Raw genomic sequence first — 16,791 nt, forward strand, 5'->3', positions numbered from 1 at the left:
GCTTACTGGTAAACCAAAAGATGAATGTTCAGAAAATTCTATTCAATACACTTAGGAAGGATGTAAAACAAACTGCTAACTTGCTTGGCATTATTCAAATTAGGGTTTTCTCTAGCATAAGTGCACAATTTCAGAAGTTCTTCAGAAAGTAACCAAGGACCATCAAAATCTGAATTTGGAAAATTATTAGTTTCACTACAGTATAGCATTCTTTGTTTACTGTATGTTCAAAAACCAGTAAACAGAACCATTTTCTTTGGCTTATACTTAAACTACACCAGATTAGTGATTTTTTATTTTTAGTCAATCTTCTATCCCCAATTGAAATTAACACAGATCTTTTTATTGTAGTGTCTTTCCAATTTTCAAATTATCTCTGTTAAAAGTAAGACTTTGCTCATACCATGATTTCCTGTTAAACAGCCATGTGTATATACTGGCATGAAGGGTAAGTTTTGTACAATAGTTACATTAAGTGATATTTCCAATGGCAGAACCACAGAAGACATTAAATGAATGTTAGTTCAAGTGAGATTTGAGTTTATGATGATCTTAAAAAAACAAACTACAATGTCTAAGCATAGTAAAATACAGTGTAAAACCCCCTAAAATCAGACAGTAAACTCAGGAATTCTGCACTCACAGTAGGAATGTTCTGCACAGCATTAACATGAAAGCCTGTTCAGTTTGAAACAATGCAGACAGCTAGGTTTGCTTGGATGTAAATGCCACTTCAAGGTGTTTAAATAAACACAAAAATGAGACAATGATGTCAGGAAAAAGGCCTTTAAAACAGGCCACCAGTCTAACTTGACTTTCCAAGTAAGAACATCAGTTTCACAAAACTGTGACACTAATGCAGTTTTAGGTAAAGTACCCTTTGACACACAAGCTGTCAATTAAGCTATCACAGTCTTTTGTGACCTACTCCCTTTTGAACAGTTAGGGAGAACAGTCAATAGTAGCTCAAGTTTTAATTCAGTAAGTACCTTGTTTGTTTGCAAAGGAACATTATAACACCATAAAATTCTATTTTTACAGTATTTAGAAAACTGATAAACTAGGGTTTTTTAATTCTCTCTTTTTAACAGAGGAGTCCAAAACTTCTGTTTTCTACGTGTCTTTGCAATAGTGTTTTAGCCAGTGTTGCCAAAGACCTTCACTGAGGACTACCTGACGTTGTTACTGAGCTGTGCCAGGTACTCCCGCAGCTCCTTGGCGGCCTGGAATCGGCCGTATCTCTTCTTTGGGTTGGCACACTCATCCAGCAGGGCCTCCAGGCGCCCCTCTTTGGCAATCTCAGCTGGGGGGTGGTGCAGGAGCCCCCCCGAGGTGCCCCGCCACGTGGCGTGTCTGGACAAAAGGTTCTGACAAATGGCGTAATAGTTGTGGTCCACAGTGACTCGAGCACAAAGGATCTCCTTAGAGAAGGACAGACAAGCTTCTTTATCACAGTCGTCAAACTTGCTCTCGTACCACACGTCCCAGTTCTCAGGTTTATCTGTGGAATGCAAGGAGACAGTGCAACAAGTGAGGGAGGGGAGCAAAGAGCATGTGTGTGTCTGAATACAATCAGAAGCTCAATGCACATCAAACTGGTAATATTTAAACTAAAAACCAGTTTTGTTTAGATAAACTCAGAAATGTTGGAGCCTAAGACTGCATCTGACAATTTGATACATCCTTCTGCTGAAATGGTCCTGGCAAAACAAAAAATAAGGCAAAGAAAGAAAGAAAGAGAGCAAAACAGATAGCAAAGAGAGGGCAGGAAAAAAAGCAGCACAGTAAACACATGAAATCTACATTTACACATACCCAGAGGAAAAAATGTAGCATGAGCAACTACAAGAGAACAATCCAGAGCCAAAGCTCAGAGAAAAACAAACAAGCAACATGATTTATTTTAGCAACATAGATTTGGGTTCTCCTGTTGCCCTGGAAACTACTGCTAGCAAGTCGTCTACCAAAGACTAAAACAACATTGCAAAGTAATTGCTATAAACTTCTGAAACTTTATCTTCCATCTTACTTTCAACACAGCAGTAACCAGAAAGAATACAAAAAAGCAGATACATTACTTATAATCTTTGAAAAAAGTAAAATTCAACAAGGCAAATGGCATTTATGTACATGTACAAACCCTTCTCTTTCTCACAGCTTTCTTTAACTTAAAACCTATTTATGTAAAATACCTGATGCAGTAATAATACTGAAAAGGTTACTAAGTGTGAGCTCTCCTGAGTTTTTACAACTTTTTGCTAGAAAACTTTCATCTGAAGTTTCCTGACTACTGCCAGCTTTGAGGTAGACCTTTTGAAGAGGTCCTTATCAAGTAGTCCCAAAGTTCTGCAGATGTGTTTAGCAGTGTGAGGTACAAAGAAAAATTCATCTGTGCTTGGCAGTCTCTGAGCTGACTATTGGTCTTCTCATTTACAGCACACTGAGAGACAGTTTAGGAAAAGAAAGAGTACTAAAGGATGACAGCTAAAACTATAAAAACATGATGTAAAGATCTGCAGAATTAACAACAAAGTCAATGTGGAAAAAAAAGCCAGCAAAGGAGAATGGGAAAAAAGGGCTTCAGCAAACTATGACATCCCACACAGAGTACAATTACGTGTCACTGTACAGTGCTACTGGACAGAAAGTACATACTGAAATATCTGAACAGCCATATTGATCACTCTGGACAGACTGTCTCATGGAACCTTCCCAAAGATCCATGAAAACAGTAGTAAATGTCAACCACAACAAGCTTATATAAAGACTAAGAATTTTCTCATGTCCTCTTTTGTTGACCGTGTTCTTGATTGTTAGATTATAAATCACACCAAAAGCCTGGTTGGGACAACAGATGTGACACTTGCAGCATTCAGGTTCTGCAAGGAGCAACTTGCTCCTATTCCATGTACATATCAACATTTTCAGAGCTCATCTGGACATCCTTCTGCCTAAGCAATTCAGACAGGCTCCAATAATGAAAGCCTTCAGTAATATTAAGAGGGAGGAAAATGAATGGAAGAGAAAGGAACAGAAGAAAAGGAAAGGGTTCTACAGTAAATGTACTGGATATTCAATATATTAAAAGGTTTCCTTGGTAGGTTCATACAGTTTTAATCTAAGCTGCTTGAGAACATATAATAAATCTAATAAAAAAACCCAACTAAACAACCCCAAAACACACTTCCTTGCAGAAAAGTGTGTGGATAGAAAAACCCAGTCTAAAAGTTAATTCCACAGCACAACATATGAAGCCTATTGGCAAAGCTTAAAATAATCCATTCACCCAAAGCAAACTGGAATCACTTGGCCTGCTGCCATGAATTTCTGCAGAATCCAGAGTTTGATGTCCAATGTCTCCAGACCTTAGGTCTGTAAGTTCTGTTTATAAGCTCAAAAAGAATATAAACCTATGTGATGCCACTTTGTCAAACACCTCTCCTGCTGCCACTGTTTTGAGCTTTTACAGGTGACAGAAAGATTAATCTGTAACCAGCACTTCAATTGCCCATTCCTTCGGTTCCATTATTACAGAAAACCAACAGGAAGCAAAGTCAGGCTATGGGACTGAGGCAAAGCAGGCACTAATGCTGTTTGTCATGCACAGAAAGTAGAGTTCCAAGACTTCCATTGTTACATAGGTGCTTGGAAAAGACAACAAAAGCCTCTCTCTCTTAGCTAAGGTGGACAAGACAGCCAGGCTGCTTATCTATCTGTCCATCCGCCTGTCCAAACACACTCAGCACCAACACCCTCTTTTCCCACCCCCACCTCTTCCTTTATGCATGTTTACAGTATTTAAAAGTGTCCAGGTATGCTCAACAGCTCATGAAATTGACAAATTGGTCAAGCTAATTAGTCTAATTACAGAAGAAAGCTAATTCATTTGTTAATTAGCAGTCTAGTTGTAAAGCAAACAAAGTATTTAGCAACCACTCATACTTTAAATATTGCAGAGAAAGAAGTGAGACACACGGGGTGAGGGGAGTGAAGGAAGACACTTACTCTGTCTGATCAACCTTTTGTCTGCCACCAGAACGTTTTCTGCATCTACAATGATAACTTTCCCATCTCTCGGTCCCACTGCAAAGTTGTCAAAGCTGACATCAAGGAGGTAGAGTGCAAATTCAAAGTCATTATTTGTCAGCTGCTCAGCTATTTCCATTAATTGCCAGGCCAGATCCACTCGTTTCTCCCATGGTGCATTGAAGTAACTCCACAGCTCCTCTCCCACGTAGTTGACAGCCACCATCCTTCCACATGCTCCCAAGTACTTTGCAAAGGGCCAACCCTCGTCAGATGGAAAGCTCTGCATATAAAAAAAAATTAAAAATTTAATTAATACAAAACAGCTTAGATTTTAAAAGGCTTTTCAATAAAACTTAGAAGAGAAAGCTGTAAATATCCATCAACACAATAATCCACGTATTTCTAAGTTTTGAAGGGAAAGGAAAAACAATACAAAAGGTATTTCTGTGACCAAGAGGCCTTGCTGGATTAATGCAGGGAAAAAGCTGGATGACCTGAAACAATACATAGCCCATATCTAGCTTTCCACCTATACATACACACTCACATATTTACACACACAATTCCACCAACCATCTTTTTCTCCTGGCGTTTTATTCCACATCTGTTGGAATGATGCAAGTATATTTCCCATCAAAATATGTTTGCATTTGATCTTTTAATTAAAATTTCTTTTAACAACCTAAAGAAAAGAAAAACTCTACAAAGTGGCATCTCCTTCTCTCCACCACCACCCCTTCCATTTTCCCAGTTGATGGGATTCCTTTGAGCTCAGTTTCTTAATTTTTTAGTATACCTTAACAGTCTATCTCTTGATTAATTGCTACATATATACTGTGTGTTTATTACACACAGCCACATAACATTTTTATCAACAGTAAAATCTGTCTCCAACCTTTCTTGGAAGTCAACGTAAGAGATGAAATAGAAATGACACACTACAAGAAATAACAAAAAAAGCACAAAACACAAAACACACCAGCATGGTTTTCCTAATTCAATTGTACTGAACGTGCTCTAGGACTTCAATGTGAACAGACAGGCACTTGAAATGTACCCTCCAAACTCCAGAGGAATGCTGGATAGGAATGCAACAGGAAGAAACCACAAAAGCGCTGATTTAAGAAACCCCAAATTTAGAGAAGATAGCACTCTAAGAAAATGATGTACACCACTTTTAACTGTTAGGAGATATCACCAGGTGCCCATGCTCCTTCCTCCTGCTCTGCCTTGCTATGGTGTCACCAGACACCAGCCATGATCCATTCTGCAGTAATGATGCAGCAAAGGTTTTACCACAGCTCGGGGTTTTTACCACCAGCATGGTGGGTTTCAGGATGAATGAAAGCCTTGGAACTTCTGGAATCTACAACGGCAGAAAACATTTACTGTCACCAGGGGAAAGGGACTGGAAGGAAACACACCCTGTAGAACAGGTCTGAACTACAAGACCATGCAGAGAAGAGATGCCTAACATAACCAACTCTGTCTATGTAGTACACCTGAAGAAACTAAAACTTTAACTAATATACATAATTGACAAGGCTTGCTATTTTTAAGGCAAAAGCCATGAAGCTGCTCTCCTAAGGTGGCAAACCTTAGAAGACAATTTCTGGGTAAGTAATCGTGTTTACCACTACAGAGAACCCCCTTTCTTGGCTGGGCAAAAGGACATCAGAGCCACATTGATAACAGAATAGGTTCAAAGTTTTTGACATGTCTGCATGTCTGAACTTCAACTCTATTTTTATCACATAATCTACTCACATAAGCAAAACAGGTTGTGATAAATCCTGAGGATAATAAGAACTAATTTGACAGGTTTGAGAGCAGTATGGTATTTTCAAGCTGTGAAACCACGTAACTCAGCAGAACCAAATCTCTCTCAGTAACTAAATCTACCATGCAACAGGGAAGACATTATCCAGCCTCCAGGCTTTCTGCCTGCAGGATTCAGGGCAATTAATGAAGGTAGAAGTACAGCCAAATAGCCACCAGTTCAGCTCATGTCAAGTGTCACATTCCACAGTTAAGAGAGTTTTAGAATTTTTTTTCACTTGTTTTGTGATTAACAAAATAACCTTCCAACAACTGAAGCGTGTGGTAATTCAGTCTTCCTTACCTATTCTGAACAGACTATCTAACAGAAACATGGCTGTGGCATCAGTAAATGTCACCAAGGAGGTATTTCATGTGCAGTTATTGTGACTGTATTCAGTCTTGGACCAAAACAAAACAAGAAGCAAACAGCTGTTGTCCACCAAATGAAATTGTTTAACCTGCATCATACAAACTTTTCTTTAAATTGGGGAGAAGTTACCTGATTACATTTCCTGATAAACACAAGCTTCACTAATTTCACCAACTGTGCATGACACTTTCATATTGCTGCATTTTATCAGCACTCAATTCAATGATGCTTCAATATTTTTATTTAAATATTACTTTGGACCATCCCACACCTTTTCTTTTCCACAGTTGTCCTTTTCTATGTTCCAATGCTGCCCTGCTTATGACTTTGCCTCCTTTTTCAAACACAAATGCAACCACAAACAGCTGAACCTGGCAAGGAATGTGCTACCACTGGAAGCACAGGTGTCCCTCCCTCCCAGCCCACCAAGCACACTCACTTCAATCCCCTGCACATCATTAGCAAAGCAAGGCTCATGCTTGCTGGGCTGTGCTCACTGGGATCAGAGCCTGATCCACACCACATCCCCACCTTGTGCCAGGATGCACTGCTGGGAGGAAAAGAGAAGGCCTCCCCAGCTGGGTGCAGAAGAGGGAAGGAGCTAAGAGGACATTTCCTTTCCAGCAGAAGCAGGGATTTATGGAATGGATTAAACTGATTTTCAAAGTGCAGTGTTAGTCACTGATCTTCCAAACACATCTATTATGCTTCCTGCACTGTGTACACTGAATTTCATTGCAGACAAGAAATTCTAGGAGCAGTCTGGTTTATTCAGAAGTGCACACCTTCATGTTACCAGCAGAATATCTGCATGCCATGCTGTAACAGATATATTTATAACGCTGTGGCAATAAAAACATCTTTTGACAACAGGAGTGCAGGGAATCCTGCCAAGGTCTGCACATGTACAAACAACATCTCTGCTTTGGCTCCCTTCCAACTGGCATGTAACAGCCACATCTACACTTCATTACCCAAGTCAGCAGCGGAAGAAGGGGATAAAAATATGTACAAGTGCCTCATTCAGTAGTTTTTATATTCACTTGGTGAATTTGACAAGAATATTAATTGAAGTGCAGATCTCTTGTCTTTGCAAGCAGCCGTTTGTAACTTTTTGTACTATTCTATTTTGAAAGCTGTTTTCTAAGAGGAAACTGCAGCTAACTTGACAAGGATTTTTTGGTTCATGCATTAAAATTTTGGAAACAAATTTATATGGTTAATGAACATGTATTCCATTAACAAGTTGCATTTAGAAGCAAAAAGTTTCTTACATCACTGTCAAAAATCTGATTTCTGAGGAATACTACATAACTTTATGTTTTATTTTAGTAGTCTGCATAATAAATTAGATAATTTTGTACTTGAATATGCTATTTTTAGACTTAAAAACCCACATTTGACAATCAAATTAAAAACTAAGCTCTTGTTCAAAACCAGAAACAGCTGTTTGATAAAAGAATCTGATTCTGATGCACCCCCTCACATTTTATCTGTGAACATACACACAAAAGCCAGAGTAACCATAGACAATTAAACTTCATCTGTTTTAAAATAAGGTAATGAAAATCTAAAAACAGGTAGCTTAGAAAGATTCCTCTCATTAACACTGTTATCTTTTTTCTGTATTCAGAGAAATATGTATATCTTCTAACAGAAAGATGGAAAACAGCAAAGATGCCAAAAACTGCTGCTACCTCCATTCCCAGTGACACAGCCCCAAAACATATTTTGCTTGCTCTAATTAGTGTAGCTCCAAGATATCTCTCTAAGCAAGGCTCAGAAACCTAAACAAACTCTGTCAAAGGGACAATGGACATGCTGCTCCTGAAAGACTAATACTGCATTTATACCTTTAAAAAATACACTCAGTAATCTCAGAATAAATATTAAGAATTAACAGAGTGAATTTATCACTTCACTGAAGCACAAAACACACTATCAGTGCATTTGTCTTCCTCACTTCCATCTGTCTAAACCTGACATTATACACAAATGTGCCAGTGCTTTTTGTTCAGAGCTGTGAATTAGATCAGGCAGTGAAGACTCACCAGCTTGCAGCTGATAAGGCCTATTGTATTCTGCAGTAACACAAATCCCCCTTGAATTAAACACTTAAAAGAATATTAGTTTATCATAATGATGCATATAATTCATCCTCATAATCAAGACCAAAAAGCCAAAGCAGTTTAAGTAACAACTGACATTTCTGTTGTTTAAAAATCATGCTTTTCACTTTCAAAACTATTCCAGAAGATGCTGTATTTGTCATCTCCAGTGTTTGCATAAATTGAGCTCAGAAAAAACACCTCAGACAAAACCTGCCCGAACAAAGAGCTGCATCTTTTATGTGAAGAAATTTTAAAAAACACACACAAACAGCAAGGGGACTTGTCTCCAAGGGACCCTGAGGAGCTTCATGGCAAAATGACCCCCACCCTGATACCTTCACTGCATCATCCTGCTGAACTGCAGGCACCAACAGGCAGGGCAAGCAGAATTCAAATAACATGCTCTTCCTCAAAAGGAAAATGAGTTCTCTCTCAGAGTACTGCTGATTCCACAGTGTAAACAAAAGTAGCACTTGCATTAATCACCAAGGCAAATGAGCAAAGCTCTGGAACCTTGAAGAGCTGGAGAGCAGATTTACCATGATGTTTTTTGGATCAAAGGAGTTACAAAGCACAGTCTAAACACAGGTGCCTCCTTTTGTCAGGAACTGATCTGCATTCTGGAAGATATGTATTCAAATGTTTTTTTGAATGCTAATGAGTACAGTGGAAACCATGAAATTCCAGCTACATGCCACAGCATTTGATATTTACCTAGAGCTCCCCCAGGAGTTATACACATATAGCCCACACACACAGCGTGAACAGTGGATTTCAGTGAGTGCTCCCATTGAAACCATGGTTTCTAAATTTATTTGACTCTTCTTCAAGTTCGACTACATTTCAACCAATTACTATATACAATTCATGCCAACAAGAGGTTCACACCAGGCTTGACACGCTACAGGACAAAAAATACACAAAATTCTAAATACTCAGTTGTTAAGATGAACACTTCAGCTGTAAAAGTTGTATTTCACAACATCAGCAGAGACATGCCTCTTTTCCCAATAAATTAATGAACAATGATTAAACTCGAGAGCCATAATAAAGCAAATTTAATATCATTATTGGTTGTCACCTGTTCAAATTGGTTTGTAGTTCATAGAAGTTTTTTTTCACATTAAATTTGCAACAGATGCAAATAATCACTGTGTATTTACTTCTCATCAGAAATGAGCCTGGAATATGTCACTATAAAGAAGTCCTAGCAGAGACTTATTTTTAAAGTTACTTTGCAGAATTGGAGTCTAAAACAAAGCTTCAATTATTTAATTCAGAGAAGCAAAACACAACTCCCCTTATACATCTGACATACCAGAACAACATTGGTATTGCAAAGTTTCTAATGTGGGGTAACAAACTTTTTTCTGCTACTGAAAACTCCAAGAGTGAGAATTTCTCAAGAGAACTCATATTTAACGCTATATAGTGACTTCCCAGCAGCCTTTAAATTCAGCCAGCCATTCATCATAATATGCACCCCACAATAACCTCAAGAATTTCTAGACAATTTAAAAATATCCCTTATAATTCACCCTACATGTTTTCTACTCTAGGGAACTTTCACTATGAAAGAAGGATGAAAATAGTTTTGCTAACTTAGGGAACAAAATTAAATATGACAGTTAACATGACAAGTACAAGCCAGTTCTGGTATAATATGTACAGTCATATGTCACTGCAAAAAAATGATTCCTCAGTTTTCAATAGAACCACATTAGAGGAATATTCTTTTAACATGAGGCCACTCAATTCTAATTCAACAAAGAACCAATTTTTCGTTCCTTTTAGAAAGGTTCACAATGGAAATTCAGTCTATTAAAATCCCAGTATCTGTATGAGCCAGGACTTAAATAACACAAGTCCAGCCAAGGACATGTCAGGTAGCGCTGATACCATCTTAAATCCACTGCTTGGTTTATGGCATCAGAATTATGGAACAGAAACACCAAATTCAGTAATGAAGACATTTTAAATGGTACCAAGTATTAAAACTGACTTGCCCTTCTACATTCTACCAATGTATTTAGAATAGAACTACAGAAAATAACTTATGATTAGAAGAGTGTGGATGGAAAAAAACAGAAAAGAGGAATTTGCTCATTTACTTAAGTATGGATCAGCAAAAAGATTCTGTGGAACATTTGGCCAAATTGCTACTTTGAGTGAATTCTGTGCAAGAAATTGTTTCAAATTGATCATTTAAATTTTTAATATATGTTTACCAGATGTCAACTATTGCTCTTCCCGTAACAAAACCAAACAGAAAGCCCAACAATGACATGTAGAGAAACCAGAAGAATTTTAGGTTATGTGGCAACAGACTGTTCATGCAGAGTAATTATACCAGGAATAGAGATACAGCTGTTGGGTTTGTTTTGTTTTGCTTTTTCCCCACAAGGAATAAGAATGATCAGAAGTTGTGAGAAAAATAAAGTCATTAAAATTAAGCATTCAGAAAGCTAAAACCATATCTGAGGGAGGGGCAATGATTTACACAGTCTAGTATAAATGCAGAAATACCACTATTTGGCACACAGAGATTGGCATTTCTCTTAGAGAAATAAAAGTCCTTGAGACTTGTAATTTACATACAAGACACAAATGTTCACCATCATTCTTTGAAGAATGTTCATTTAAAGAGGTTGTTAAAAGCTAAAGCTCAAGACAAAGTCACATTAATGCACTCTGGATTTAATTGATAGATACCTTCTACAGTTTGAAAAAAACTTCATTACGTGCAAGCATTTTATTCTAACTGCACAGTATATGTGCAAATTCCAAGTTTACTTTGTGTGCCTATCTCATTTTTCCCACAGTAGCTGGTGTGGGTCTGTGCTTTGGATCTGTGCTGGAAATGGCACTGGTAACTCAGGGATGTTTCAGTTATTGCTGAGCAGTGATTACACTGAGCCAAGGCCTTTCCTGCTCCACACCCCAGCAGCCAGGGGAATGGTGGAGAACAAAAACCTGGGAGGGGACACAGCCAGGACAGCTGACCCCAGCTGATCCAAAGGACATTCCATTCCATATGGCATCCTGACCAGCATGTGAGGCTGGGGGAAGGAGGAGGACACACATCCAGAGTGACAGCTCTGTCTTCCCAAGTCACCATTCCATGTGATGAGCCCTGCAGTGGCTGAGCACCTGCCTACCCATGGGGACTGCTGAATGAATCCCTTGTTTGGCTTTCCTCTCCTGGTCTCAACCCACAAGTTTTCTCACTTCTACTCTCCCCCATCCCAGTGTGAGGGGAGTGAGCTGCGTGGGGCTGAGTTCCCAGCTGGGGTTAAACCACAACACTGAAAACAAAGTAAAGGCAACTGACATTTCCATATGGCATCTGGCAATACTGTAAACCAACAGCACAGCCAACACAAAGACAAGACCAAGGGTTGCAAGACCCACTCTAGATGGCACTTTTGCCAAAACAAGTTATAAATCTTGTATTTCAGTTTTGCCAGTACAGGTGTAAACTGTCTTTTCAGGTAAGTGTAAGATCTTAGGAAAATACAACCACCTTACTGAAAAGCAACGTTCTTATCAAGAAACAACTTCTTATTTCAGCAGCCGAGAGTCGAATCCCATTGTACTTCCCCCAACTCCAAGAACAAGGATTTGGGGCACTGTTGTTTGTTCATGTTTCAGCAGAGAACACAACACCTCACCACTGGCAGAAGGTGTCAGACACAGCGTGGCTGCACACCAGGGCTCACAGCACAGCCACTGTGGCACCACAGCAGCGGCTCAGGAACTGCCAGCCAAACTGCCAGGACACTGCCACAGCACCTCCAAAGAGGAAATCTGGAGGCTGACAGGCATCAGTGCAAAAGCTCTATGAAAAATGAGCTATCACACCTTTCAGTTCTATTAACAGTAAGTTTATGTTCCAACTTGCAAGTGAAGATAAAAATTAACCAAGTTACTTGATAAAGTTGAATAACATCCACTATTTAAAATGTTGAAAATATTTCAAAACCTTTCTCCACTACATCTATTTTACAAGACAAACTAGAAGCTGGTGGTTTATAGAAAGTCACAGGACAAGGATAAATCTGCTTACATCCAGAATGGTTCTCTGAACAGTCACACTGCACTCAGTCTCTAATCCAAGTTATTTTTTCAATTTTTCTGTTTCTTCCTAAGGCAACTTCAGCTGACCTATCTTTGCAAGCATTTGATGCACACCATCATCATGTTCAGTTAGAAATAGGATGCCATGCATAGATCCTATCCTCCAGGTGATTCCCATTTAAAAAACATTCTGGTTATCATTAAATGAGTTCAAACAGCAGCAAGTTTTGTTGTTGCTTTTATCCAAATAAGCTGTTCATGCCTACATGAAATACTGGTTTAGATGTAGCATTTTGATTACAAATCTGACCTTATTTAACTAAAAAGTATTCATCTTTATTACAGAAAACAACTATTAGGAGGGGAGATGAAAAAACCCCAAACCCATCAGAAATGAAATCTCTAGCATATAAGTTCTTTGGTTCAAATGTGAATTCAGATTAAAATTGTGAAAGGATTTAATTAGTGAGCAGTTTAGCAAGATTCTACAGAAGAAAAATTAGTATTTTAATACCCAAAAAAATATCTTAAGTGTACTTAAACAATACTGCAGCTGTCATTCCATTTGCTTAACAAAGTCAAATGGCAAAAGGGGCTGAATTCTTCCCTGGGTACACCTACACAATAAATAAGTGCAAACAAAGAAGGCTAACAAGAAAGTTATGAAAAAATACAAATAATGAGTTAGGATTACAACATGTAATCTGTACTAAATGTGCAGTGTTATACTTTTGATACAAATGCCTGAACAGTAATATCATGCTATGGGTTAAACCCCACCTGAAAAATTCCCACAGCAGAAGCTGTAAATCACTTGTGATGATGCAGTTCACGAGCAACACCACTTCAAGAATAATCCATACTCTCACAGGCTTCAAGCTAAAATCCCATTCTCTGATGAAAAACCCCACAATCCACAAATTGCTGGCTCTTGTAGATGACTACAGTGAATTTTCTATTATAAATGAAAGTACAAGTTTTGAATTCCTACTAAATTGCCTATTTACATTTGTCTGTCGCACAATTAAGCAAAACAGAACTTGCATGCACTGTACACCAAGAGTTTAGACATCATCTCCACTGTAATGAATGATAGTGCTCAGTCACTGTAGTGTTCCATGACAAGCTCCAGGCAAAAACAAGCAGTATTTTCCCTTGTGCCCTCTTGGTGACAGACAGCATGAGTTAAATGCATCAATTTATTGATTGCTTTACTTTGAAATAAAATCTGATTCTTCATACAACATCATGAAGGTTTCTTTTCTTGGAAGCAGCTGATTTTTAAAACAAGCCTACAAGTTTGATTCCAACAGCACTACTTGCCCTCATCAATACTGCAGAAACTACACCATAAAATGTCTTAAAAATGTTGTGTACAAACACAAACAACCTTCTCAGTAATCAATTATCAATTCTAGAAAGTAACCACCTCTCAGAGTGTCTGGCATGTTGCTGTTGCAAGAGCTGCAGAACACAGAATTACATCAAAATTCACAAGACTCTATGAAACACTTTCTATCTGTTAAAATGCAACAGACTTGCTTTACTTCTCCATGACCTGCTAAAGGCTGCCTCACTTCCCACAAATTTGACCTGCTCTGCTCTCAGCTGCACCCTTGTTGAGACAAATGTTGAGCAGAGTGCTCAAGTCCACCCCAGATTTTCTTCTCTTCAACAGATTTGTTTGACAGTCTCAGGACTCATCTACAGTTCATCAAGAAGCTGAGAGGAATCAAGGCTCCTAATCAACCCACTGCCCTCCATCCATGATCCAGCCCACTACAGCCAATGCCACAAATGTGCCATACCCTTTGCCTGCAAAGAATAATGAAGAAACACAGCTCTTCTCTGCCCATCGAGGTCTACACTCAGCACGTTGGAACCACTGTTCAAAACCAAAAAAGTAAGTTGTATGAAACACAGCCAAAACAAATCACTTCTCAAAGAATTTCCTGAATATACTCAGCAGAGCAAAGCAGTTTTGATTTTCTTACTTAAGTGGAGTTTCCTTACTCCCTGTGCTCAGGAGGAACTTCACAGCAAAATGGGAAACTTACTGTACCCTCAAGTCTGCTGAGAAGCAAACTGGAAACACACTCTGAAAACAAACTAAAGAGCTGTGCATGGAGAGACTGAAGGGCAGAAGGCATACCACTGAAAAACATGTCTGTAATTAAGTTCATAAATTGATTTTCTAGAAATTAGTCAGTAGGCAAACTTTCTGGAGGGTAAAGCCTGCAGCACTGCTTTTTGAGCATTTCTTGGCCTCTCACTACAGAAACAGCAGATGTTAATAGTAATCATGAGGTAATGTTTTCAAAACATATTTGCAAATATCATTTTAATCATACATTGGATAAAGGCAAGGACAGTTCAGCAGTTAGACAAAACAGTTCTGATTCCAAACCTACATGCTAAAGGCACACTTGGGAGTTCCCTTGATAATGTTAAAAACCAAAATGCAAAGCTCCCCATCTAAACACATATAGAACAGAAACAACGGAGTGGTGCCACAGAATAGAAGTTTCCTAAGCATTTTTCACCTAAAAATTTCTTTAGCATATTAAAGCACAAATCTCAGGTGTGTGCACATAACCCGTCCCCCTAATTAAAGGCTACAGAACATGTAATCGCTGAAAGGAGAACACTGTCCATTCATCTGTCGGTCTATTTTCAGGCTACAAATACCTATCTCTAATTTCTACCAGCACTAACTATATTTAGTTCACATTAAGAACATGACATAGCAAATGAGTCAGTTTCTGACAAGGAAAGCACAGCAGCATCGCAGCACAGTCTCCACGCACTCCCTCCTAAACTAGACTCTAAGAAATGAATCACGGGCATGCACTGCTCCCCGGGAATGTGTGAATTGCGGAATATGCTGACACAGGACTGTGCCAAAGGCACAAGTCAGCAGAGAGCATCAGCCTGCGGCACTGACCCGCACGCTCCTGGGGACCGCGGCTGCCGCTCGGAACTCGGCGGCACAGCGGGATGGAGTTAAAACCCCGAGGAGGACGGCAAATCGGGAAAACACGCAGGTTTTGAAGGAGAAAGGAAGGAGAAGAGCTGATCAGGCTAAGTGAGCTAAAGAAACGCCTCCTGCCCGGAGGCAGGGACCAGGGACCCTCTGCTCAGCCCGACCTGCCGGCACCTCCGCAGGAGTCAGTCACAGCACAGAACCGGAGGCGGCCCCCGCGATCCGGGGCCAGCTGCCCGGGAGCCCTCGGCCCCACTCGCAGAAACGGCGAGGGCAGGAAGGGCCATTCCGGCGAGGGTCCCGCCCGGGCACTGCCGGCCGCGCTTACCTGCAGCACCAGCGGCTCGGGGTTGAAGGCGAGGGTGATGAGCAGCTGCATGCGCTCCGAGTCCTTCAGGTTGCGCAGCAGGAAGCTGCCCGAGTCCTTGGTCTCGGCGTAGCGGCGCACCAGGCGGTCGAGCAGGCGCTGCGAGGGGCAGTGCACCAGGTCGGACCAGCCCTCCACGGCGCCGGGGGTGAGCAGCCGCACGTCGCCGTTCAGGCTGGCGAACTCGGTGGCGGGCAGCGCCTGCAGCAGGTCGCAGCGGCCCCTGCCGGTGGCGCGGCGGCAGATTTTGGTGTCGATGTCGGCGAGCTCCTGCGCCGAGCCCAGGCGCTTCAGCACGACGCGGCGGGAGCCCTCGCGGGGCTCCCCGTACCGCGCGAAGTACACGTTCTTCACGTTGAAGAAGTCCAGCAGGCGCAGGCGGCCCCAGCTCTCCAGCCGCAGCTGCCCGTTGAGGAACTTGCGGCACCAGCTGGTGCCCCAGCAGGCCGGGCACTTATTGAGCTGCAAGAAGCGCCGCTCCGACAGCTCGTTGCGCTGCAGCGAGGCCAGCAGCGAGTGCGTGTTCAGCACCAGCGCCGCCGCCAGGCTGCCCAGCACCGCCAGCTTCACGTAGCGGTACAGCCGCCCCAACTTCAGCGACACCAGCCGCAGCATCGTCCCGGGCCGCGCCGGGCCCCCCGCCCTCCGCCGCGCTCGCTGGCCGCCCCGGCCGCGCCGCGGCTCCGGCTCCAATAAACTCCCCGCCTCGCCGCCCGCCCGATAAAAGGCGGCCAAGTTACTGAGGGGCCGGCGGGGAGGGGGAGGGCAGGGGAGGGGGGCGGTGCCTGCAGCGCGCGGGCCCGGGCGGCCCCGCCCCGGGGAGGGCTCGAGGCGCCGCCGCCGCCGCTCCCGCCGCCGCCGAGGCCCCCCAGCCCCGGGGGCTCCTCCCCCGCCCGCCGCTGGACACGCCCCCCGAGGGCGGGGCCTAGCGCGAGCGCCGCCGGCCGCCAGCGGTTGGCTGCGCGTGACGCGGCGCGGTCGCGTGCGGCCCCGCCCGCTCCCCGCCCCATCTCGGGGGCGGGGCCGCCACGCG

The 16,791-nt window shown here is 41.7% G+C and overlaps 1 protein-coding gene across 1 annotated transcript; it reads right to left on the reverse strand.

Annotated features, from left to right (window-relative positions):
- Window positions 1-519: 519 nt before the first annotated feature.
- DIPK2A (divergent protein kinase domain 2A) lies at window positions 520-16,449 on the reverse strand. The gene is made up of 3 exons (XM_030954357.1): window positions 15,720-16,449; window positions 4,006-4,309; window positions 520-1,501 (listed from the first exon to the last, which is right to left on the reverse strand). The coding sequence occupies exons 1-3, from the start codon at window positions 16,371-16,373 to the stop codon at window positions 1,170-1,172; spliced, it is 1,290 nt and encodes a 429-aa protein (XP_030810217.1). The 5' UTR covers window positions 16,374-16,449; the 3' UTR covers window positions 520-1,169.
- Window positions 16,450-16,791: the final 342 nt, after the last annotated feature.

Source organism: Camarhynchus parvulus, chromosome 9 (assembly GCF_901933205.1).
Source record: "Camarhynchus parvulus chromosome 9, STF_HiC, whole genome shotgun sequence".
Taxonomy (NCBI): domain Eukaryota; kingdom Metazoa; phylum Chordata; class Aves; order Passeriformes; family Thraupidae; genus Camarhynchus; species Camarhynchus parvulus.